Below are 25,431 nucleotides of genomic sequence, written 5' to 3'. Positions count from 1 at the left end.
TCTCTAAATTCTGTCTTAAGTTTTAGAATACCAAAACGGAAGTGCGTAAAATACATCACTGCAGCGTTGCCAGTACCAAATGATGCGCTTCTCTGTCAGAAATGATGAAGAATTATTTATCATAGTAATGTATACGTATATACGATCATTTCTTTACACTGTGACTGTTGCGTTTATTCACAGAACAAATGGAAGGTGAATGGTACAAGTTACCACGTTCTTTAGCGTTATTATAGTCAGTATTCATTGCTTGTATGAGGAGCGAATTCTGTGCTACACTTCTATTGATTACTAACAAAAAAGGGAAAAACTTAAAATAACATAATACAATGCTGAAAACAGATCAGTTCCATTTACATTATTATTACTGAGTCACTGCTATTTGATTCGTCTGTTTTCTTTCTTGAATCTTACTATTTCTACCAGTGTACAAATCAGTGCAATATCGCGCTGCATGACGTCACGTTGAATGTCACATCCGTTTTGCTACTTTCTAAAATTGAGATGGAGAAGAGTTGAATGGGTGAGTTGAAAAAGGAACATATTCCAAAAACCTCAACTTTCAAACGCTGGGTGGAAACATGAACAAATTCCAGTAATATCTTCGATTTTTCACACATACGTTCCCCTAGACTTCAGTAAAGATGACCTAAAATTAATGAATGCATTCCTTGTTCCTCTCAAGGTGGTGCAAGTACATATAAAATGAATATAACCAACCCAGTTTTGCTTGCCTATTTTCTGGAATGTGTACCTTTTTCAACTCACTCGTTCAGTTATTAACAGAACTGCATCGTTAATACCCACTTCTGAATATATATGGATTTTTCAAACTTTGTTTTATCACCATGGAAAACAATTAGAGAATGTCAACACTTCTTGTTTAATTAAAGCGGTAAACAAAAATAAGTGTTTAAACAAAACTGTTTTTCATTTTGTTTGTATTGTTCCAGTTCAACAGCGTTGTTTCTATTTGCTTACTTCTGTATGATGCACAAATAAAACTCTATATATATGTGTATCCTCTTTGCATACTTGAGGTAGCATCATGAACACTTTTTACACTTCAAACATGATTTTATTTAATGTAGAAAAAATCCATTAAATCTGTTTGTTTATCGTGAATCATTACATATTACTACCTTTTTAAAACAAACTCTTCGTTTAATGTGGAACTGTAAATTCACTGTTCACAGTCAACAAGCAGAGTGTACAGGGTATTTTCAGAGGAACAGTAAATACTTTGGCGCGTGGAAATAGTAACTACACCAAGTAACACAGGTTTATCTAAATACTTCCCGTACTTGTCTAATTCTCAAAACTCAAATATAAACAAGGATATTTTCCAGCTTTTTTTTTTTAAAAAAAAAGAACTCTTTATATACACTATCAAATAAACCAAGCACAATATAACCATTACATATCTAGGTTCTTCTGGTCTCCTTATTGAAAGTACAATATGCTATTAGTTGAATTTCAGTAATTACTTCCGAATTGTGTTTATAAAAGAATCAGTCATTTTTCAAATGTCAAAAAATGCTTCATTATTGTTGAGGAAATGTCAGGATTGAAAGTGTGATTTAGGTTGGAAGATATTTGAGAGAGGAATAGAAGAAATAGTGAACCGGAAACAGTTACTGCTAGAGATGAGCGACATGCAAGTGTCATTCAAGTTAGGATCGAAGAGAACCGGTATAGAGATGGACAATTGAACGGTTGCTAAGAGGAGATAGGATTCATAAAAGAATTACTGGAAGATGAAAAAGATCATTATACGCAAACACCAAGGAGAATATTGAGGAATGACAGAATTGAAAGTGTTACGTAGATGGACTGATATTTGATAATTAGGGTGGATTTTTATGCAAGCATCCGTTGCCTTCGTTGCTCACGATTTCTATGTGTAGCCAACAGAAAGTTGTGTTACACGTAGAACCGTACTTAAACAACGTTCTCAATTATCTATTCAGTCATATCGCAAGCAAAGAACGCAAGGGACGTTTGCATGAGAATCCGCCTTTATCGGAAATCAGGTTTCTGCGTATTTACTGATTTTTCGTTGTAACGAAGTATCCAAGAGATACACGTTTTTAATTGGTTGATATGCGAATGTTCTACTAATTGTGAAGGACAATTCCACAGAATTGGGAGGTCTAAGATTCTTGCGCCATATTTTGTCAATAAGTATTATTAATTTTTACATTAAAATTAGCAGTTTAGAAAACAATTATTTATAACAAAACTCACTGATATAGGTAACTGGAATCTAGATCTGTACCTGAAGATATAAAACTTCAATTGAGGTTAAGAAAGAAAGAAAGAAAGAAAGAAAGAAATTGTGAAGCGGAAGTAAGATGGTCTTGGGGATTCTTGACAAGATGGCTGCCGGATAACTCACATTTAATTCAATTTTTGAATTTTAAAACTTTTTTTTTACTTGAGATAATTTGTATTTTGATATGATTACAATTTTAAAATATCCCACACCATTAACAAAATTTAATTTTAACAATTTGCTAGTTTAAACATTTGAACTTAAAAGAAACTATTCGGATTTCTGTCCGGACCATTTATGTTACAGTATATGCTGTAACTTTTAAAACTATATTCTATTTCAAACAATTTTAATATTATAACAATGTCAGTGATATAGTCGACTAGTCTCTAATTGCTGCGACTCGAACAATTTATAATCTTAAAGAATTGGAAAAGGTAAGGGGAGTCTTGTAGAAGCAATTAGTGAACGCCTGGTGGAAGTTAATGATCCATATCGTTAATCAAACAAGTAGATATTTAGTGAGTTACTTAATGTATACTTTTGACATTACTATTGTTCTAGGTTAGTCGAAGATTAAATAGGAGTAACTTCTATTACGATTCACTTATTTTCAAGTCAAGGATAAGATTACTCTCTTCTCTCCTATTTATTGCATGTTAATTAAATAACTTTGGAGGCTAGTGCCCCGACTAAGTTAAAACCATTATCACTCTGAGATTATTATTAAAGGTGGAGCAATAGTATGGTGTTTGCTGTCAATAAATCAAATAAGTTAGAGATATTAATAATTACTTAATACGTATGTTTTCTTATACTTGAATAATATATATAAAAACTGGCGGGAAAATACTTTTTTATACGATACTGGAGCATAACACTTATTACAAGAGTACAAAAGGATAAACAACTTTTTTTTCGATTGCTTTCGGGCAAGGGCGCCCATCCTGGGGGACCGGAGAACCCGACCCACCAATGCTCATATGGGCCCCATGTATTTTTATATGTATTTTTATTGTTATATATATTTTTATAAATATACAAATATTTGGCATGATTTGAATTTGATTTGTCTTAAAATCCTCATATATGTCTTCTTAGACCCTTGTCTGCAACCAAACACACATCTGAATCCTCCCCCCACTCCAAAGTTACAGAGAAATCGGCACCCTTGTTTTTGGGTGGCGCAAAATACAAATACATGGAAGGTAGTAAGTATCTATGTTCAGGTTCCATACTATAGAAACTACGTACTGTACTATGAAATCTTATGGCTTTTATTAATTTGAACCACAATTTACCCTAGTGTAAACTTAAAACACCATTTACTCCCAGAAATTCATGTGGAATAATGTTGTATTGTTGCTTATTTTCCAAATCTATTAATAAGTAATGTATGTGTGTATTTGCAATGTAGAATGTGCAGTATACTGGATGCATCAAAACATGTGTATATACTTTAAACTATCATTGAAAATTTAACCTTCCTGTATTACAGAGTATGCCAAAGAATGTCCCCCTACCAATAATTGCACGGTACACTATTTCAGTTCTTTATCCATTAATTTAAAAGTTACACGGGCGTATCGAGATAAATGCTCCACCACGTAATATACTTCTATTAATGTCTCTGCTTCAGAATGCATATTAAATTTGCAGCGATAATGTTTTTGTATATTTAGTTATAGACAACAAGGACAATAGTCCGGTACCTTATGATAACAAAGCTTGTAGCCAGCGCCAAACTTGTTTAAACTTGTTTTCTGTATGCTGTTAAAGATATATCAAGTGAGGAAGCCATAGTTAATTGAAGTGTATTTTTAATTTCTGTGAAATGAATGATAAGTATTAAGCAAATACAAAATTTAAAAAGAATAAAAATAGTTTAATTTGTTGAAATAATTATCGTGGTAAGTTTTGGTGGATACTAAAGTAATTTTAAACCAAGTGGGACCGCAATATTTAATTATATATAAGTGTCTGTTACAAACTTGAAATACAAGTGCACAATGAAGGAAACAGCATTGTGATTTCGTGATGTAGACTACATGTTGTGAAGAATGTGTACAGTATTAGTTTAATTACAAAATTTCAAGTATGGGGCTAATTATGTCGTTATATGTGCTGTATACGCCTGTCTGTCTTCCTTCTAGCATCTTGTAGGAGTGTTTTTTGCTGTATGTTGAAAATTCATCGTTTTCTGCTTGAAATATCCCCTAAATATTGATGTCTCTTCTAGAGATACCCCTACCTAAACACAGTGGCGTATTTACTATTTTATTTCGGGGGGCTTTGCCTGGAAATGTGAAAATTCTACAAGATATTTCATATACTTTACTATAGTAAGTAAGATTTCGTGGGGCTTAAGCCCGGAAGCCCCCCTAAATACGCCACTGCCTAAACACCTACCTATTTACTATTCTCCTGATACACCCTGTACAACAACTACTTTTGATATCTGTACAGAACTTTTTTTATCACATATTGTTACTGTCCGTATTGAAACAAGTAATTTGATCATAATTACTTGAAGAAGCTCATAATCCAAGCCAAGAGTCCTCCGGTTTCTCGTTTCTGTTTAGGCACTTCACAAAACTGATCCACTTTTCTCAGATGACTTCCATCAAGGCCTAGGATGTTCAGGGTTTGATAGGCCATGCTACGGACTTCCACACTTGGGAATTGGTCTCTTGTTAACAACCATAATGTCTCTATATAGGAAAGAAAAAGAAATAATTAATGGAAATAAATATACTAGTATATTGTTCTATGCACATTTTGTTTTCTTGAACGGTAGTAAAAATAAACAACAAACTTTGAATATTTATTGTACACTCATGTCCAAAATTATTGTCGTATGTTCATAAATATGTTGTTGTGGAAATATAATTTGATAACGAATTTGCCTGTTATTTCTTATAATGTTAGTATGTGTATAATCGGCAAAAACATGTATGTGGAAAATTTCATGTCAAAAGAGCAGTAAATAAGAACAATAAAACGAAAATAAAACTTTCTTGTCCATTTGGCAACATTTTGTTTTACTTATTCTAATTTACTTATTTGTAACTCTTTTCCTATGAAATTTACCACAAATATACATTTCTCGATTATACATACAGTATCAGTATTAAAAGTACCCTGCAAAATCATTATCAAATTATATTCTTACAAGAAGACAGTTATAGATATGCGACAATCATTTTGGACATGAGTGTACCATATATGATCGACATTCTCGTGGGTACGATGACAATTATATGAAACCTTCAGATTAACGGTGTTGAATACCCGTGCTATTTTTTTTTCATTGATTTATACCGAGGTTGATTCATTTATATTGAGCCAAACTTGAATTGATCACTTTCCTTCGAAATGTTTCCATCACCGGTTGTCTTCGATCTGCAGGACACTTCTACTGACTATTGCCCGAAATCTGTGTCTCTATTGTAGGAGAGTACGTTGTATCTGGACCATGGTTATTGTATGCCATTCTTCTTTAAAGATTTCGTACAGCCCGATGATGATGCGGACACGACGATGGGTCAGGCGCCTCTTCAGGGGTCCAAAACCCAAATAGTTCATTGGGTTGGCATCTGCACTCTTACAGTGATGTCACAGAAGGGAATTGGCGAAATTCTATTTTACTGTTCCATACGGCAATAGAATTTCAGCGAATTTTTCGCCGTGTGGCTAGATGCCTTGTCTTGGTGCAGTTCAACCTGAATCACGTCTTGTCCATACAATGTTGGGATTTTATGCTTGGAATATTTCAGTCAGAACATGAGTTTGGTACGCAGCATTGATTTTGAGATTTTATTCCAACTTTCAGTTTGCCCCTGCACGTAAAACCGGCCACAATCATGAACCCTTTTGGGAAATGGTTTTAGCTGTCAGTGTCGGTGTCGTGGGTCCAGGACTCTGCCGCATATTTTCGCATAGTATGATTCACAGTGGCATGACCTACACGAAAATTACGTACTTGACTCATTTCTATGATGCGCGTCGCCTTGAACTTAACGTCGCAAATAGTCACAATGAACCCTTCCCAGAATCCGTTCAGCGGCATCAGACTACCCTCGATCACTGTTCTGCTGCTTGACTAACGAGATGGTGTTGTTTACCTCATGGGTTGTGCATGAGTAGTGCAGTTGCCCGTAGACTTCGGCTCAACGTAAGTAAATGATTAGGGTTTAGCGTCCTTTTCAGTAGCAAGGCTATATGAGACGTGAACTTATAGCTTAACATAGCGTACAAATTACATGAGCTTCGTAAGAATCGCACTCGAACCCCCGCGTCAAAGACGAGCATGTTAAGCATATAGCCACGAGAGTTTAAAATAAAATGTATATGTATAAAATAGAACTTAATTTTGAAAAAGACCATTTAACTAAACTTGAAGAAATCAGTAAAATTATATAATTAAGATTCCGGTTTATTTGAAAGAAAACAAAAAATTACAATATAAATTACAGGGTTAAAAATAAATATGCCATAGGTACGCAACACAGTTAACATTAAACACATAACCAGGGATTAAACCCAGTACTACCATAGCAGAGAATGTATTACTAAGTCTCTGCGCGTTCCTTGTGTAGGGCAGATTTTATTGTTGAATTATTTCATAATAATATTTTATACGATTAGAATTTCTATAAAAATTTGATAAAAATGTCTTAGTAATATACACCTATACAACAGTATAGTATGAGAAATTATGGAACACAATTTGCTTTGATTTCTTCTTTTCTATTTCATTGAGTGTATTAAGAGTCATTTCAAAAAAAATCGATGTCATTTTCTTTCTTAAAAAATAATCTAAAGCAGAAAATGATACTAAGATTTGCAGGATACAACACCTAGGGCAAGAGATGTATTCTGAAATAGACTATAAAAATCCTTATTAAATCTACGAGGATATTTCCAAAAATTTCCACTAGACACTGAAATATCGCTCCACTGGCAATAAGCCTTTCATGACACATAGTGCCATCTATGGAAGAAATAATGAATCAGTTTGAACTATCCAGCTGTATCAGTTCATTTAAGACTGTCGCGTGCGTTGAGGTCGCTTACTACGTGAAATATTCGCCAATGCAGACGGTTGTTTTTGCCAAGGTGCAGTGGCAGTGCCTTGGAGAAAATTCAGCATCCAACTTACAACCTAGATCTAGCATTGTGGTTTACAGCTAGACGGTTCAAACTCATACATTATTTTCTCCATAGATGGCACTGTATGCCACGAACAGCTTATTACTAATAGCGTGATATTTCAGTGTCAGAACAGAAAGTTTTGCAAATACCCTCACATAAAAGCTTTTGTCTGTAGTTAAGAGACAGGAAATTAACGTCATCGTTGTATGATACAGACTATAGTGAAAAATCTTACAGTAAAAATACAATTCGCTGAGCAAAGGAACGTTTATTTAAAAAATCCTACTAAATGTGTGACAATTTCGCCGACTAATTGACCATGTTGGCTTCACCAGACACTCTATATGGTCTAAATGAAGCCAATATGTTCAGTTAGTTGGTGAAACTGTCACACATTTAGTAGGACTTTTTAAATAAACGTTCCTTTCCTCAGCGAATTGTATTTTTACTGTAAGTTATTTAAGATAGCAAAGCTAGTAGGAAGCAGTCAGCGAAAATCGTTCAACTCCACAATGAAGACACAATGGCTCACTGGTAGAACACTTACCTCTGCTGTGCAGGGACCCTGATTCGACCCCCGGCCAAGTAAGTTTGTGGTGGACAATATCATGTCCGAGGATTTTCTCACGATACTCCAGTTTCCTTCCACTTCTTCATTCCACCAATTCTTCTATCATCATTCACTTGCTTTAACCTTTAAACTACGGGATATTTTGTTTTCGAAATACCCTGTTATTTGTCTTAACTACGGATATTTCGATTACGAAATGGTACTACAATAACTTTTGTAACACTTTTTATTGCATGTGTCTTCAATAAATAGAAGTAAAAACATGGTCTTCTTTGTAAACCCTTACGAAAACGCTTTAAATGTAGTTTTAAAAAAATACCTCCGCAGTTTAAAGGTTAATAATCATCTCCATTAGTGAAAGGGCATAATTGTGAGACGTTTAACTGAAAGATTTCATTTCATTCCAACTGTACCTCCTCTACTTGTTCAACAGAGAGGATCCTTAGAAATTGATCGTTAGAAGGAATTATCAAGCTCGGGAGTACACGAACTTCTTTACCCACGTAAGTAAACCGTGTTGCAGATTTTTCTCTTGGCGTGCACTTCTTTTTCCCTTCTGCCTAAACAGAAGAACTTCATATCCGTTCGTTTTCGTTTCATAACAGGAACTGCAGCTCCATAAATATACATATTCTTAACCATTGGTTTAATTGGCTTAATAATGTGTTCTCGGAAGTTGCATGATTTCCTGCAATTTCTTCCAAGACCAATTACATTTTTTTTAAATGTTTTTGCACATACGCGAATCTATCCTATACAAAACATGATCTCTCTTTGAAACATGTATATCCCTTACATGTTATTACACCTGGAAGGCTTCTACAATCTTTGATACGACTTGCTTCTAATAATGTAATTACCTCAAAGTAAATTAAGATATTGCAATTATTGCTGTCAGCAACAAAACTCATTACTTTCTGCACTAAAATCAAAAATAAACAGAATCTGCAGCCTAGTTTGTGTTAACTAACAAGATATAAAGTCCTTTTTTTTTAATTTCTGAAAAACATTCTCACGTCCTACATTTTTATTGTATACCATGATTATACACAAAAGTTTACGAGAATAACACATATACACGAAAAGAAAGAAAACATGTAGAAAACTATGTTTTTTGGGCAGTATATTCCCTGGACATGACATGTAACATTTTTATTGCCTTGTTTTGGGCTATTTTCAAATTTATATACATTTTTCATTTTAGTTTTTCTGTGTGTGTGTATGTTAAAGAACACTTTTTTACAACAAAATTTTGTTGTAATCTCTGTTTTATTTGACAAATATAAGTTAATTACTTTATATCTGACCTGCTTAGCTTGAAATATCTAGTAAAAAATATTTTTCCTTCCTTTAATATTTGTTGCTTTTATTTTGTTTATATTTAAACTGTAATAACTTAATAAGCATCTACACTCTCTATCTATCTATATATATATATATATATATATATATATATATATATATATATATATATAGAGAGAGAGAGAGAGAGAGAGAGAGAGAGAGAGAGAGAGAGAGGATGTTTCAAAACAACAACACCGATAACGTTCCTGACACCAAGATAAGACGAAAAGTATAGAGCAACCTGAACCTGGGTGCACAATAGGGATGCGCACGAGACTAGTCCAGACAGGTTTTTCCTGACAAAATTCGAGTCGAGACACTGCTCTTCCAATAGAGAAATATACATTTTTCAAGTCGAGACATCACTTTTACAGCATATTTTCGAGACGAGACAGCCACAAATCTTGTCTCGCACGCATCATAAGTGCACAAATGGTTACTTTTGGAGTTATAGGCTGCCGAGAACATGAAAAAATGAACTTTAAAGGCTCATAGCTCCAATACTATGGGACCTACCGTAGTCGGGTCAAGACTTCGCTTAGGAACTAGTATGTTTCCTATCCAAATATTCAAAACTATATGCCCGTAGTCAAAATCCTTCTATGAAAATTGTTGAGTGAGTAGCTTAGGATTCTGAAACAGATATTTGGATAGGGCACATATTAGTTCCTAAGCGAAGTCTTGACCCGACTACGGTAGGTCCCATAGTATTGGAGCTATGAGCCTTTAAAGTTCATTTTTTCATGTTTTCGGCAGCCTATAACTCCGAAATAACGGATTTCTGCACCCAGATTGGACTATACTTTTTGCCTTATCTTGGTTAGAAAATAATACTCTCTAGCAAGTTCTTGTTACTAACTACAATTAATTAATCCAATGATGGGCAAACTTTTTTTTAAGAGGGTGTCAAAGGAAGAATAACAAGAATTTTAGATCAAAAGATTGCGATCTTCGCCAATAATTAGTTTTTGGATCAGGGGCCACAAACTTTTTGAATGGCCCCTAAATCAAGTTTTTGTGTTTTCTACGGAATAAGCACATCATACTGAGTTAAGTGATAGTTTGAGTTTGGCTACACTATATGTAGTTCTCCAGATATAAAACCTACAAAAAATTTTTGATTGAAATAATGGATCGATTTAGGATCAAGGACAGCAAAATTTTCGAACGGCCCCTAAATCGAGTTTTCGTATTTTTTTACGGAATAAGCACGTCATTCTGAGTTTAGTGATAGTTCGGGTTTGGCTACAGTATATGTAGTTTTCCAAATATAAGACGTAGAAGGAAATTTTTGATTGAAATATATTGGATCTTTTGATCCAAAAACCGGGCCAATGTAATATATTAAGAACAATAAACCCTATTAATAATTTAAGTTTCTCGTAATCTGTTTCGAGCTAGGATACACTAACTCTCAGAAGTGAAGTTAATTATTCATCTATCAGACTGTTTCTAATTCAATTCTTTTCGAAAATGAAATGAAATAATTTAGCTTAACGTCCCACGATTATACCCATTAGATTAAGGGAGACGGATGAGTAAGGGAGGTGAATGGTGATGGAAGAAATGGTAGAATGAGAATGTGGAAGGGAATAGGAATATTCTGAGAAAATCTATGGACACGATGTTGTTTACCATAAACTTACTTGGCCGGGGTCCCAGGGACCCCAAACAATAGAGGTAAGCGCTCTACCACTGAGCCATTTTGGCCTCCTTCAATTCTTTTGAAGTACACGGTTTGTGAAACCTTTCAGTGGTACAGCCGCTTCTGGGTCATGAGCCGTAGTTTGCTTATAACTACATTAATCGATAAACGATTTTATCTTACGTTTCTCTCCGCCATTAATTCTAAATGCCCCGTTAAAATTAAAACAATGTTAAATAAACTAAATAAAATTTTAATCTTCTAGACCTAATAAGTAACTTTATGGCCTATGGAACCCGGAGGTTCATTGCCGCGTTCACAACAGCTCTACATAGACTTCTATCCTTAGCCAACTGAATCCAGTTTCTATTTTGTAGTCCTATTTCTGCGAGATCTATCTTAATAGTGTCCTCCCACCTACGGCAAGGTCTTTCTAATGGTCGTTTTCCGATTGATCTTCCAGTTAACACTTTGAAAACATTCCTACTTTCTTCCATTCTGGTCACATGAACTGACCAGCTCAGGCTACTAAACTTGATGACCCTAACAATGTTTGGTAAACGGTACAAATTATGCAGGTTTTCGTTATGAAGTTTCCAGCATTCCCTACTCCCGTTCGTCTTGGGTCTGAATATTCGTCTCAGGATTTTATTCTATAATACTTTCAGCCTAGGGCCCCCCCTCAAAGTAAGCGACCATGTTTCGCAACCATACAGAACAACAGGCACAATTATCGTTTTGTATATTTTAAGCTTTAAATTGCTCGACAGAATTTGTGGCTACAAAAAGTTTTTGAACTGCATAATAACACGAATTTTCTGTTTTTAGTCGACATTTAATTTCTTCGTGAATGTGGTTTTGATGTGTTCATATTGATTCTAGATATCTGAAACTATATATACGTTATCGAAAATATTATTTTATATTTTAACGCTCCGTAATTTGCAGTATTACGATCCCAACGAACTTCTATGTATTTAGTTTTCTCTGCATTTAGTTCTAAACCCATGTTTGTGCAAGTATTCAGTAAAACCTTTGCATTTTTTCTATTGTTCTGCTATCATCCCCCATTTAATTTACATCATCAGTACAGTAACCTGGTGAATATTATTATTATAGACCTAATAATAAGAATATATTTTTTCTTATTTGAAAGTGAAAAATTTTCCGCGTTTTCGTCTTTTTTTTTTTTTTTTTTTTTTTTTTGTTTATGAAATTACACAATTCATTAGTTATCTATTTAGTTTCCTTCTTTAATAACCGCTTTTAAAAGTTTCGTATACCATTAATCCGCATTCATTAATGCAAACTAAAATGTTCGATTTTTTTCTTCAATATTCTAAATTGATACATTACCTTCATATTTCGTATCATTTTTATTTTCACACTTCCACTCAACTGCAAAGTTGACGTAGTCTGTGGCCAGAACACGGTAAGAAGATTCTGTCCCTGGAAAAAGAAGGAGATATTAGAACATCTTAAAAATGTGAAAAATGCGTATTTATTTTTTGGAGATTTTACTAATTTATAATCTGTGTCATCTATTCACTTTATAACCTATTTTTTTTTAAAAAATTCAATCTATATATATAAAAGAGAACGTACAAAATTTTGTCCGCTCATCACGCTAATACGGCTGAACCAATTTCTTTCATTTTTGGGGGGTTATTAGGATTTGGACCCTAGATGGTTTTTATCATATCACTTTAATTTTTAATTACCAGTGTCTTGAGATAATTGACCATTCAAGTGTCCATAACGTACAAATCCTTTGTTATTAGTTCATCATAGGTAAAAATAAACGTATTTATATGCAACCCGCATGACCGTGTCACTCGGCGGGTTAACATAAATGACAGGCGATATACAGCGGAAAATAGCTTGAATCTTCTGTTTAAAATTTTTTAATTGATTTGCTTATTTTTACAGACACTTTTACAATATGCCAGCACCGGGATGACCGCAGCGAAGCGGGGCGGGTTAACATAAATGACAGGCGATATAATGTTAAGATTTACTGCAATCTTCTATGGTTTTTATCATATCACTTGAAAGCGAAAAAGTAAAAATTATCTAAGTAACAAAGTTTATTGCGTTCCGGGGTGACCGCAGCGAAGCGGGGTGAACGCTGCTAGTCTTCTAAATTTTCAAACCACAAAAGTTATTATTTCCAATGTACACTGTAAACAATTACGGTCACATTTACTGGCCGATTACCGTCAATTCTGGCTACCAACTGATTACTCTAAAACTTACGGTATTACTGTAAACTTTATGGTTATAGACCATAAAAATGCCGTATTTATGCCTTATTACCATAACTTTAACACTAATACTGTAATTTTTCGAGTAACCGGATGACAGCCAGAATTGACGGTAATCGGTCAGTAAATGTGACCGTAATTGTTTACAGTGAGGAATTGTTAAATCAAAGCTATACATTATAATAAACTCATTAGTTCTTGATTGTGTCAACTCTTAACAGCTAAGCCAAAGAAAATAATTACAATAATTTTAATAGCATATAAGCAGAACTTCTCCTGAATTAAAATTCTTTACATGCTGGACTTCAGTGGCAAGCCAGAAACTCATCACGAGCGGATTTACATATATAATAGACGTTTTAAAGATAATAGTAGTGAGGAACACTGGTAACAACGTGGTCATTGAATCAATTCTGTGGATGACCTGCAAAAGATCAAGAGTAATTTTTAAAAAATAACTCACGGAGAAGATAAAGGTTAAGATTCCAAAGGAAATGAATCCATTGGTCACCATACACGGTGTGCCAACCGATATAAGTGCTGCTGAACTTACCAAAAATGTTCATCGTCAGAACAGATTTTGTGTATTGTTTGATTGCTTCTGATGGTGACGCGCACACACACACACACACACACACACACACACACACTTAAGAGTAACACACATACTACTTGCGTGCTTCGAAAATGCTTCTTTCAATTTAATGTCCTACGATTATGTCCTTTAGGTTGAGAGAGAGGGATGATTAAGGCAATTGAATGATGATAGAAGAATTCGTGGAATGAGATTGTGGAGGGAAACGGTTGTATCCCGAGAAATCCCATGGACATAATGTTGTCCACCACAAACAGACTTGGACGGGGATCGAACCAGGGACCCCAAGCAACAGAGATAAGTTCTCTACCACTGAGACACCATGCCTCCCCTTGTATGCTTCCAGTCATGTATGAAACTATGACTTTTTATTGTTTTAATGTTATATCAATACAAAATTGTGGTTTGTAAATAGAAAGAAAAACAAATGATCATCGATTCATTTTTTATTCATAAACGTGGATAAAGTCGGTCGTCGAATATCCCATCTAACGATCTGCTTCACTACAAATAGAAATAGCTCCATATATATATAAGGGAGCATTGATAACTTTAACGACACTTATAAGCCCATGAACATGCGAAAATGATGTAAAACCTAAATATGAAAGTAGTTTCTAAAATAATAAAGTTAATAAAACCCACTTTTAAGATCACGAACAACATTGTGAGAAATGAGCATATATGAACACGTTATAGCTTTTAAACGGTTTTATTTGGCTTTTTATTAAGTCATATGTATCGAGACAAAAAAGGCTTATGTTCCGAGCACTTAGTAGGTGGTTTATTAGAATCCGAAGTCTTAAAAACAAGTATGTATATATAATGTAATATATCTTCCAGCACCTAGAATAAACGAGACATGGACGGAAGCTCTGTTAGTTTTCAATGATGTATTTGTTTCAAAATTCTCCCCCTTTTTCCTTAAATTTATACGTTTTCTCTTTGCGTATATGAGTATGCTTTTATGTTTGTGAGAATGAATATATATATATATATATATATATATATATATATATATATATATTGATCTTACGACTTTGGAGTTTTATAGTTCGATGGACTTTATAGAGCATTTTTCAGGTAAAAGAGAAAAAAGGCGTTCTCTATTCATACCTTATTCACGCAGAGGATCAAACGGGGTCGTTCGTTTATCACCAAGCGCTGACGTAAACGACCAGCTAAATTACAGCCGATGTTACCTTCGTAAGCCTCTGAGAAACTGGGGCCATTACAAACACACATCTTGCTCTCCCTCTCTCTCTCTGTTGCTCTCTCTCTCTTCGACCATCGACTACCAGCATCGAACTCGGGCATTGATTCCCAGGAGAACCCCTCACGCTGCCAACCTTACCACTTACCACAAGATATATTCTACTTATCATGTAGACCGTACCTAATAAAACAGAGCGTTTAAACTAAAGTAAGGCGAGCTAACTGGATAAAACTCTTTCTTTTGAAAAAGAGACGGGCCTAGTTCTGTTTATTATATTTGCTTTTCTATATGTGATCGTGTATACATATATATAAATCTACTGCACTGCGGTAGTTGTGAAAAATAGTGAAAAAAACAGGAATAAAGGACTTTTTCCTTTTTAAAACGGAACTAGTTCAATTACCCGCTTTGCTGGATTATTATTTTTTTAATTAATAATGTTCCGTTAGTCACTTTTTACTATTACAGAAGCCCTCTCAAATCGAAAGAAACAAAGAAAATATAATGAAAAATCAAGAAATAATAAGTAATTTTTATAAATAAGAAATAAATATTACTATTGTGGGTTGAATATGGATTTAAACGGCATCGGAAGTGTCACTGTTCATCTCAGCGACCCGAAAATTATGGATTCGGGACTAATGTAGGTCATTTTCGACATTTTTTTATATTTCCCCTCCCTCCTCCTCCCCTAAGTTGCACCATCAAAGTGAAATGATAAAAACCATCCCAGACCCGAACTTCATCTACGTCGGAAATTTGATCAAGATGGGTCGGGTGGTTCAAGAGTTTTATTTATTTTTTATATATCCACTCCTCCCCTTCCCTAAGTTCTACTGTCAAAGTGAAATGATAAAAAGCACCCCAGGCTCAAATCTCCTCTATGTTGAAAATTTGATCGAGATCCGTCTGATGTTTCAAGAGTTATTACGTCTTATGAAGAGTTGTTTTGACGTATGATTAGTGTTATACTAAAGGCCTGACTACTCCAAGAAACATATGTTAGTCTAACTCTTTAGTATGGTACTAATCACGCGTCAGAACGACTCTGCATAAGGCCCATTAAGTCACAATCATACTCACTTTCATTTATATGTATTAATCTTGTATTACAACCAGGGCTCATTTGAAGTCGAGGCTAGGAAGTCTCGGACCAGGACTAGTTTTGCTCAGGAGATGAGAAGTAAGATTTTCTCGCCTCTTCTCGGTTTGGCTTGGATCTCTAAAATTACTTTCTCTTCTCGTTTCGATTCTACGAAAGCTTTTTCTGTTTCGTCTTATCTCTTATGTAAATTTATGTACAAAATGCAGGCCCGTATCCACGGGGGGAAGGGGGCCGGGCCCTTCCTAAACGTTGGCTGGTCCCCATAAAATTTCACGGTATTGTTGCAAATGAACTATAATACGGTGATGAAGTATAATATGATTGGGTCGGGTCCCCCTAACTTCTTCCGGGCCCCCTCTAAATTTTTGAGCTGGCTACGGGCCTGACAAAATGTATGTCCTGATTTCCTTCTTAATTCCATCTAGAAGCTATCAAAATTCCCCTGCATCATGAGAGTTCAACTAAGGGTGTGATATAACATTAAAGGTGGATCACCACCCGGAAGTCAGTGCATATTTTAGCTCATTGCCTTAAGTACTGCGCAATGAAACGTTACATATTATAAATATTGTACTATAAGCTAAAGTAATGTTTCAGCTACAGCACAAGACGGTGATTCATTTGGTTGTCTCTCCTGATATCGAAAAATAACAAATATTTGATTCATTTTACAATGAGCACAAAAGATGGCATTTGCTGTAAGATCTTACTATAAGTGCTCACTTTTACAAAATGTTTATTTGTATGTGTAAATTACTTTAAAGTATCAATCTTATCACAAAATAGATATATTGTTTCACCGTTTTTCGTGTTATGTTTCATATTTTATTTAAATATTAATTTACAATTAAGGAAATAGATTTTGAGAGGAAACTTGCGCAGAATGCCATAATACATTGTTGCCAAATTTGTACGTTTACTGTAGTAGTCACAATAAGAAAAATTCCCGGATTCTAGCATTGCAGTTCGAGAAGCGGAATTGTGGTAAGGGTCGAAAACTAATTTCTCTAGTAAGTATCCAAGCAGAATTCCATGATTACTTCCTTTATTATCTGTCATCAGTAAACACTTCACACTATCTGGCAACGCCGCACTATTTAAGCAGCGTTTAACATAGCACTGGGAACACCTAGTGATCCACCTTAAAACATATTTATTATTTCTATATATTGCGTAATAACTTGCGGATCTTTAAAAGTTGGTAAATTATCTTCATTGTGTGGATACATTCACTTTATCAATTTATAGTTTTTATACTACTAATCATGTAACAAGAAAGCAGTGTTTAAATTGTAAGACTTGGACAAACTAGTGTTGTTCACGGGACTTGTGCAACTTTTCGTCTCGTCTCGTCTCGTCTCGAAGTTTCGTTTTCGAAACGAGAACCAACACTATCCAGAATTATGAGGACTACAGGAACCAAAGACTTCTAAGTTCGGGAGCTTAATTTTCGGTTTCAGTTGGGCTCGACGCCAGGGGCGGATTAAGGCTTTTGAGGTCCTGGAGCCGAATATTTCAAGGGGGCCCTATGTTACGAATAATTCTAGCTGGTGGAAGAAGGTTTAACTCTAGCGATACTGCGAGCGTAGCGAGCGGATAAAAAATTAGTATGGATCTGAAGCCTATAATATAATAAGTTAATTGCTATATTTTAATATTAAAGAGAGGGACTTTTGGAGGCCTAGAGAGCCTGGGCTCCATTGGCTCCGCCCTTAATCCGCTCCTGCTCGACGCCAATATTTGAGCACGAAAAAGGGATGATTTCAATCCGTATAAAGTCATAGTAAGCTAAAGTCCAAATAGAAGTGAACCTGAGCCCCAGTATGATTTATGAGCTCAACCACGAGCCAATGCACACTCCATTGAGGATAAAGATCTTGAGCTTCTAGTAGGCGCGAACTCAATAAAATTAATAAGTGAGCTTTAATAAGCCTCTTTGAGCATAGTAAGCTTGAGCCCACGCGAGCCCGAGTAAAGTCATAATTGCAAAATAAACTACGGTAGACAGTAGAAAGGATTGGTCACTAGTAGTTTCAATTTCGTTCAGTAGATTTCACCAGGCGGAGAATGTTTACTGCCATCTAACGGTGAAATGTGTAACTTCTACTACCTTTGATTTAATAGTAGAAAATAGGACATGGATAGCTACCGTTAAACTAACTTGGCCAAGATTATTTTTGTTCAAGAATTATTGTATGGGCTAACGGACTGACGTAATTCACGATTACCCGTTAAGATGTTAACGAATTGATTTAATTAATCACTCTAGCTATCTACTGAAAAAAAAAAGAATTCAAGAGTTCTCTTTTCGTTCAAAAGTTATCGTGTGGACTAAGGGACAGATGTGAACCGTCGTTATTCGCTAAGATGTTATGGATTGTGTCCATTAATGACCTCAGTCGAGATAATCATTCCAACTACTACGGCGTAAAGAAAATTTAATAATTCGCTTCCCTATAGAAGCCACCGTGTGGAGTAACAGACGGACGTACTAGTATTGTAATATTAGAAGTCTCACTTTCTTGATCCTAATAATGATCTGGCTCACAGTGACCATACGATAAGACAGTCGAGTCGAGATTTAGTACGCAGGGCATGGTGGCTCAGTGGTAGAGCGCTCACCTTTGGTGGGTGGGGTCACTGCTTCAATCCCCGGCTAAGTAAGATTGTGGTGAGCTGCATCCGGTCCGTGCGTTTTGTCGGAGATACTTCCGTTTCCTCTGACAGTCTCATTCCAGCAGTTTTTCCATCATCATTCACTTGCCTTAATCAATTGTTTCCCTTAGCCTAAAGGGCATAATCGTGGGACGTTAAACTCTAAGATTTTGTTTCATTTCATCTTTCCACAACTGCTATGATATTGTTTTCTTACGAACGATTTTGTATTAGTACCTGAATAAATAGAAAATAAAAATATGTTGCGGTCCCCTGCATTGGGCCCACGTACACTATTTTGAGAACAATAAATCTAAAGAATTTTTACACTTAAAAAAATGTTCTATGTATATATAAAATACAACATACACGTAAGAAAATTCTTAGTGAAGAACTAGTTACTAAACTTCTAAAGAAACTGGACGTTTCCTAGGTGAATAGAAAACCTCAATTCACGTAATGTAGCCTAGGTAATCTTCTTTTTTCTAGTATAACGAGCTTAACATGTTGCAGTCCGCTGCATTGGGCTCACGTACACTATTTTGAGAACCATAGACCTAAAGAATTTTTACATTTAAAAAAATCTTGTTCTATGTATATATAAAAGACTAGCAGCGTTCACCCCGCTTCGCTGCGGTCACCCCGGAACGCAATAAACTTTGTTACTTAGATAATTTTTACTTTTTCGCTTTCAAATTGCAGTAAATGTTAAAATTATAGCGCCTGTCATTTATGTTAACCCGCCGAGTCACATGGTCATGCGGGTTGCATATAAATACGTTTATTTTTACCTATGATGAACTAATAACAAAGGATTTGTACGTATGGACACTTGAATGGTCAATTATCTCAAGACACTGGTAATTAAAAATTAAAGTGATATGATAAAAACCATCTAGGGTCCAAATCCTAATAACCCCCCAAAAATGAAAGAAATTGGTTCAGCCGTATTAGCGTGATGAGTTCACAAAGGATTTGTGCGTTCTCTTTTATATATATAGATAACATACCCGTAAGAAAATTCCTAGTGAAGAACTAGTAACTAAACTTCTAAAGAAATTGGACATTTCCTAGGTGAATAGAAAACCGCAATTCACGTAATGTAGCCTAGGTAATTTTTTTTTTTTTTTTTTTTTTTTTTTTTTTTTTTTTTTTTTTAGTATAACGAGCTTAACTTCAAGTTAAGTATTAGAAGAATGAAGAGGAGTTATGCATTACAATATTGACAGGCCTGAAATGTTGACTAAACTTGGAAATTGTTGCTTTAAAGAAAAACTGAAAAAAAAAACAAGAAAACTAATAGCTGAACTTTTTAATGAGCATCTTCCGTCTCTGAATAATCGATATTTCTATAAAGATATATGTCTACTGCCCATCATAAATTGGTATTGATGTTATACTTGCAGCTACATTTCAACCATAACTTATATTTCTCAAGAGATTGAGTGAAGTTGTTAGTTTATAATTCACAAATATTCTATACGTAAGCTAAGTTCATAGTTTATAGTCTAATTCACAAGTATACGTCAAAACTTCAAATTATCTGCCGTAACTAGTTTTTGTTTTTTAATGATCTCTCAACTTATGTTATCATAGGGAATTTATTTATTTTTTTTTATATGAAAATGCATGAAGAACACATGATACTTACTGCTTGTTAAGAGTCTCACATACTAAAAATAATATCAAATTTATCATTTTTCTTTTGTTTGTTTTTCATAAGTGAAAGGAGATTATGAAATACAACTTACCACCATCATAGATAATGTTATTCTATAACAGAAAATATGAACCTCAAGAATTTCTAGTATTGCCATCCATAAATATTACAGTGCTGCCAGAATAGCATTTCCCCAAAAATCTAAGTTAAGGCAGCGACTTTGTTTTGGTATCCTGTAAACTACCTTTTAAATAACATTATTATTTAATTTTAATAACCGTATGTTAAAAGTATTTTGTTTATTTCAAACTTAACATAACTATTATTTAAAAAGTATTTCACAGGATACCAAAACAACATGATACGTAATCAAATGCAGTTGAGTTTGTTCCTCTAGTCGCTGCCTTAAATTAAATTTTGGGGAATTGTTATTTTGCCAACACTGTAATGTTTATGGATGCCAAAACTGAAAATTCTTGACGTTCATATTTTCTGTAGTAGAATAACATTATTTACGATTGAGGTAAGTTGTATTTCATTATCTCCTTTCACTTACGAAAAACAGGCAAAAGAAAACGGCATTTTTAAAAAATTATTTTTAGTATGTCAGTCTCTTAAGACTTTTTAGAGACTATGACAAGTGACATTATGTTCTGAAAATGAATTTTATTAAAATTTATTCTTTCTTTTAAATAATTTTTCGAAATACAGTAAAGTTTTGATAAGTTAGATGATGTCAAGGCTATCTCGGATTATGGAAAATATGCATTATAATTGATATCCCATAAACAACGCAACTTTTGAAATGCCGCCATTTTTGTTCTCGTAAGTTGGCAGCACTGAACATTACAGGATTTTCATCTGTTGTCTTTGTTTTTAGTGCAGAGATGTTCATCCTCGCGAGGGTGTCTCTCGAGGGCATCCTTACCCTCAAATTTCCTCGCCCACAAAGACGCGAGGGCGAAGGTGCGCGAAGGCGAGGGCAAATTGGCAACACGAAGGCGACAGCGAGGGCAAGGGTCAACTGCCACTGCGAAGGCGAGGATGCACGAGGGAAAGAACAAGTTTCCAGCATGAGGGCGAGGGCGAACGAGGGCTGGACAACTCCCTTCGCGAGGGCGAGGGCCAACTGTCACTGCGAAGGTGAGGATGCGCGATTACGATGAACAACTTCCTTCGCGAGGGTCAACTGTCACTGCGAGGGCGAGAGTGCGTGAGGGCGAGGACAAGTTTCCAGCACGAGGGCGAGGGCGACGACAAGTTTCCAGTATGAGGGCGAGGGTCAACTGTCACTGCGAGGGTGAGGGTGCGCGAGGACGATGAACAACTTCTTTCTCGAAGGCAAGGGCCAACTGTCACTGTGAGGGGAGAGCGAGCTAGGGCGATGGATAACTCTCTTCGCGAGGAAGAGGGCGAGGATGAATGAGAACGGAATAAAATGAGCACCTATGGGTTAGTGGTCACAGAGCGACAGATAGCGCATATAATCGTCATCTGTTTTCTGTACGGGAAGGAATTCACAACATTCGCCTGATTTGTATTAAGTTTTCACTTTGAAAACACGCTGTTCCGTCGCGAAGCGAATAAAAGCACGAAAAGGGAGAAAAATAATTCGTTGTGTAAAAAAAAATCTATCTAGTCAACATCGTTAACGCATAAAGAAATAAAGAAAGAAAGAAAGAAAGAAAGAAAGAAAGAAAAGAGTGTTGCAATTTCCAAGAAACAGAATTTTTTTTGCAATATTTACAACCCTATGACTGTAATATTGTTCTTAATATGAGAATTCAATTAGCACTAATGATGGATACCGTTGAGAGTGAACCAACAAAAATTGTAGTTTTTTTTTCGTATGTTTACTGAAATTTTCATTTGAATATTTGGTAGGTAATTTACATGAGAGATGGAGGTAATCTACTTAAGTTTACTTTTATTTAGTTTTATGAAACACAAAAAGAAAGTAAAAATAATAAGTTTCTCGTCTTCTTCTTTTAATTTGAGGTTTTTTTTTTTTTTACATTTACTACTTCTCTTTCTTTATTTCTGTCTCCCTGGAAGTCTATCTCATTTCATCCTGAAGATGTAGGCTTTCCGTCGGAAGATCAAAGTTAATAAAGAAAGACAAACAGGATTTTAGAAGAGTCCTCAGGGAACAACCAGGGCTTCGTTTTCTTACCATTCAATTTATAATTAGAACCAATATCCGTCTCTCTCTCTCTCTCTCTCTTTCTTCCCCGAAGTATTTCCTCTTAAAATGTTTAAACTTCTCTGCGTAGACTTCAGGCAATGAAGCACTTAACTCGTCGGATTTTCCTTTTATTTAACAATATTTCAAAATAATGGGAAAAAACATATAATTTAACAGTCATACATTTCTAATACATTTATCAATAATTTGATGTAATTTTACAGTAATTAATACCTACAAATATTATACGATGAAATTATTAGTATCTTTAAAGTAGTGCTTAGCACAAAGGATTTTATGTTTGCCAAACTGCCTGAAATACAAAGTACTTTTATACATATAAAGAGCTGGTTCAATATGTGCTCACTACAAATTAATAGGTAAGATAAATAACTCTGTCATTTCCGATTTAATTTAAAATCCAAGATTCCAAAAAAATAGTTGCTAGAAGAAAAATGAAATGAAATCTTTGACTTTAACTTCCCACGATTATGCCTTTAGGCCAATGGTTCTCAACCAATCTCTCGCGCCACATTGATGGGTCACGGAGTCCCCTAAAATGTATCACGAAATTTTAGAATTTAAAAATCATGAAGAATTTAATAACAATTAGTTAAAATCGAGACAAACTGTTTAGCGTTTATGTTCATTGTTACACTGTCGTTATAAACATTAACAGGTTTCACTATTATGAAATATCAAACAAATGTGTTGCGATGTTCTGACTTTCAGTGAAGTCTGCCGTCGTCAAAAAAAAAAAAACGTTAAGAATCACTGCTTTAAGCTAAGGGAGAAGATAATTAAAGCAAATGTATGATGATGGAATAATTGATAGAATGAGAAAGTAGGAGGAAAACGGGAGTACCTCGAAAATCCACGGACACAATGTTGTCCACCACAAACTTACTTGATCGGGGTTTGAACCAGGGACCCACGCACCAGAATAGCACTCTAACATTGAGGCACCGTGCTACCCAACTGCTAGATGAAGTAAGCATAGGCCAACATAGAAATAATATTTAATTTGATGTAGTTTGTTTCTTTATCTTTGGCCTATCTATTCCTCTCTCCTATAATTATATTTTTTTTATGTCAACGCAAAATATAATATTGTAATTTCATATAGGCACATTTCTTTGGAATAAACTGAAAACAAATTACGCCGGAAGAGCTGGGAGTTACGTCAAGGTTAACCCATTCGTTTTAAGTTCTATATGTAACAGTTTTCTTTAGAACCTATCGGTAAAAAATTAAGCCGGTAATACAGGGGGAAGTACGTCTTTTAAGTTCTATAAGTAGCATATTCCTTTGATACCGACTGGAAACAAATAATTCCAGAAATACTGGGGAAGTACGCGGAGCTTCAACCATCCATTATTAGTTCTATAAATAAAGAATTTCTTTGGAATCCACTGGAAACAAATGATGCCGGAAGTACAGGGGAAAGTATGTCATGCTTGTCTCATCCATTATAAGTTCTGTACGGAGCATATTTACTTGGAATCCACCTCATGCTTGACTCATTCATTATAAGTTATGCTTGTAGCACATTCACTTGGAATCCACCTGAAACAAATTAAGCCACAGGTATGGGGGAAGGTACGTCATGCTTGACCAATCCGTTGTCAGTTCTATATGTAGCACATTTCTTTGTTACCCACCGGAAACAAGTGATGCCGGAAGTATACGGGAAAGTACGTCATGGTTGACTCATTCATTGTAAGTTCTGTATGTTGCATATTTCTTTGGAATAAATCTGAAACAAATTAAGCCAGAGGTATGGGGGGGGGAAGTACGTCATGCTTGACCAATCCATTGTAAGTTCTATACGTAGCATATTTCTTTGGAACCCACCGAAAACAAATTATGCCGGAAGCACTGGGAGAAGTACGTCATATTTGACCCATCCACAGTAAGTTCACGATGTAGTCTATTTCTTTGGAACACACTAGGGAAAAAATGAAGCCGTAAATTAACATGCTGGACCCATACATGGAATCTCTAAAATGACGTCCCAGAATAACTCGTTGGATTAAAGAAGACAGATTATACAGGGTGGCCCAAAAGTAGGTATACAGTAACGTACTAATCAGCTCATTGTATTTTATATCATTTCTTATTGTTATCCATCAGGTAGACTTAGTTTCTTTATTATTTGTTTTTAATACCTTATTACTTACATCTTAAACTCGGAAGAGCCGTAGCAAATAAACCCATAAACTAGAATGTTATACTAGATGAATGCAGGGGTATATAAACTACTTTTGGGCCGGGGGCGCGGTGGCTCAGTGGTAGAGCGTTCACCTCTGGTGCTTGGGGTCCCGGGTTCAATCCCAGCCTCCGCCAAGTGAACTTTGTGGTGGACAAACACCTTGCTCGTGGGTTTTCTCGGGGTTCTCCCGTTTCCTCCCACTGTCTTCATTCCACCATTTCACTCATCTCTCATAATCACCGTCTCCTTTAGCCTAACCGGCATAACCGTGGAACGTAAAACTCAAAGATTTCATTTCATTTCATTACTTTTGGGCCACCCCCTATATACAAAAATTGCTGAAATAAAACAGCAAGAGGTGTTACAAGGAGACCATATAACATTTCATAAGACTACAGTGAATTCAAACGAGTGATTTACGAACACCAGGTTTCCAATATCGGTTCAAGCAATTCCTATTTTCTTCACAGTTATTTCATCATCATAGGCATTATGTCATTATTAGCAGGTCATTTGCTCCAATGAGAGGTTTCCATGCTCCACGGTCTTC

At 35.3% G+C, this 25,431-nt stretch overlaps 2 protein-coding genes across 2 annotated transcripts in view; one reads left to right on the top strand and one right to left on the bottom strand.

The window, feature by feature from the left end:
• Nucleotides 1-25,431, top strand: part of LOC145671816 (putative phytanoyl-CoA dioxygenase) — a 246,860-nt gene that overhangs the window by 38,652 nt on the left and 182,777 nt on the right. The window lies entirely within an intron of this gene.
• The window catches only part of LOC145672097 (apolipoprotein D-like), a 94,785-nt gene continuing 72,369 nt past the window's right edge, over nucleotides 3,016-25,431 (bottom strand). The window contains exons 4-5 of the mRNA XM_081741365.1: nucleotides 12,346-12,438; nucleotides 3,016-4,986 (exon numbers count right to left, since the gene is read on the bottom strand). Of these exons, the coding sequence (XP_081597491.1) occupies nucleotides 4,799-4,986; nucleotides 12,346-12,438 (281 nt within the window). The 3' untranslated portion in view covers nucleotides 3,016-4,798. The remainder of the gene's footprint in view (nucleotides 4,987-12,345; nucleotides 12,439-25,431) is intronic.

The sequence above is a fragment of the Thermobia domestica genome, chromosome 15 (genome assembly GCF_964235325.1).
Source record: "Thermobia domestica chromosome 15, izTheDome1.hap1.1, whole genome shotgun sequence".
NCBI classification, from domain to species: Eukaryota; Metazoa; Arthropoda; class Insecta; order Zygentoma; family Lepismatidae; genus Thermobia; species Thermobia domestica.
The sequence above is the reverse complement of the archived record's forward strand: the minus strand, read 5'-3'. Positions and strand labels throughout refer to the sequence as shown.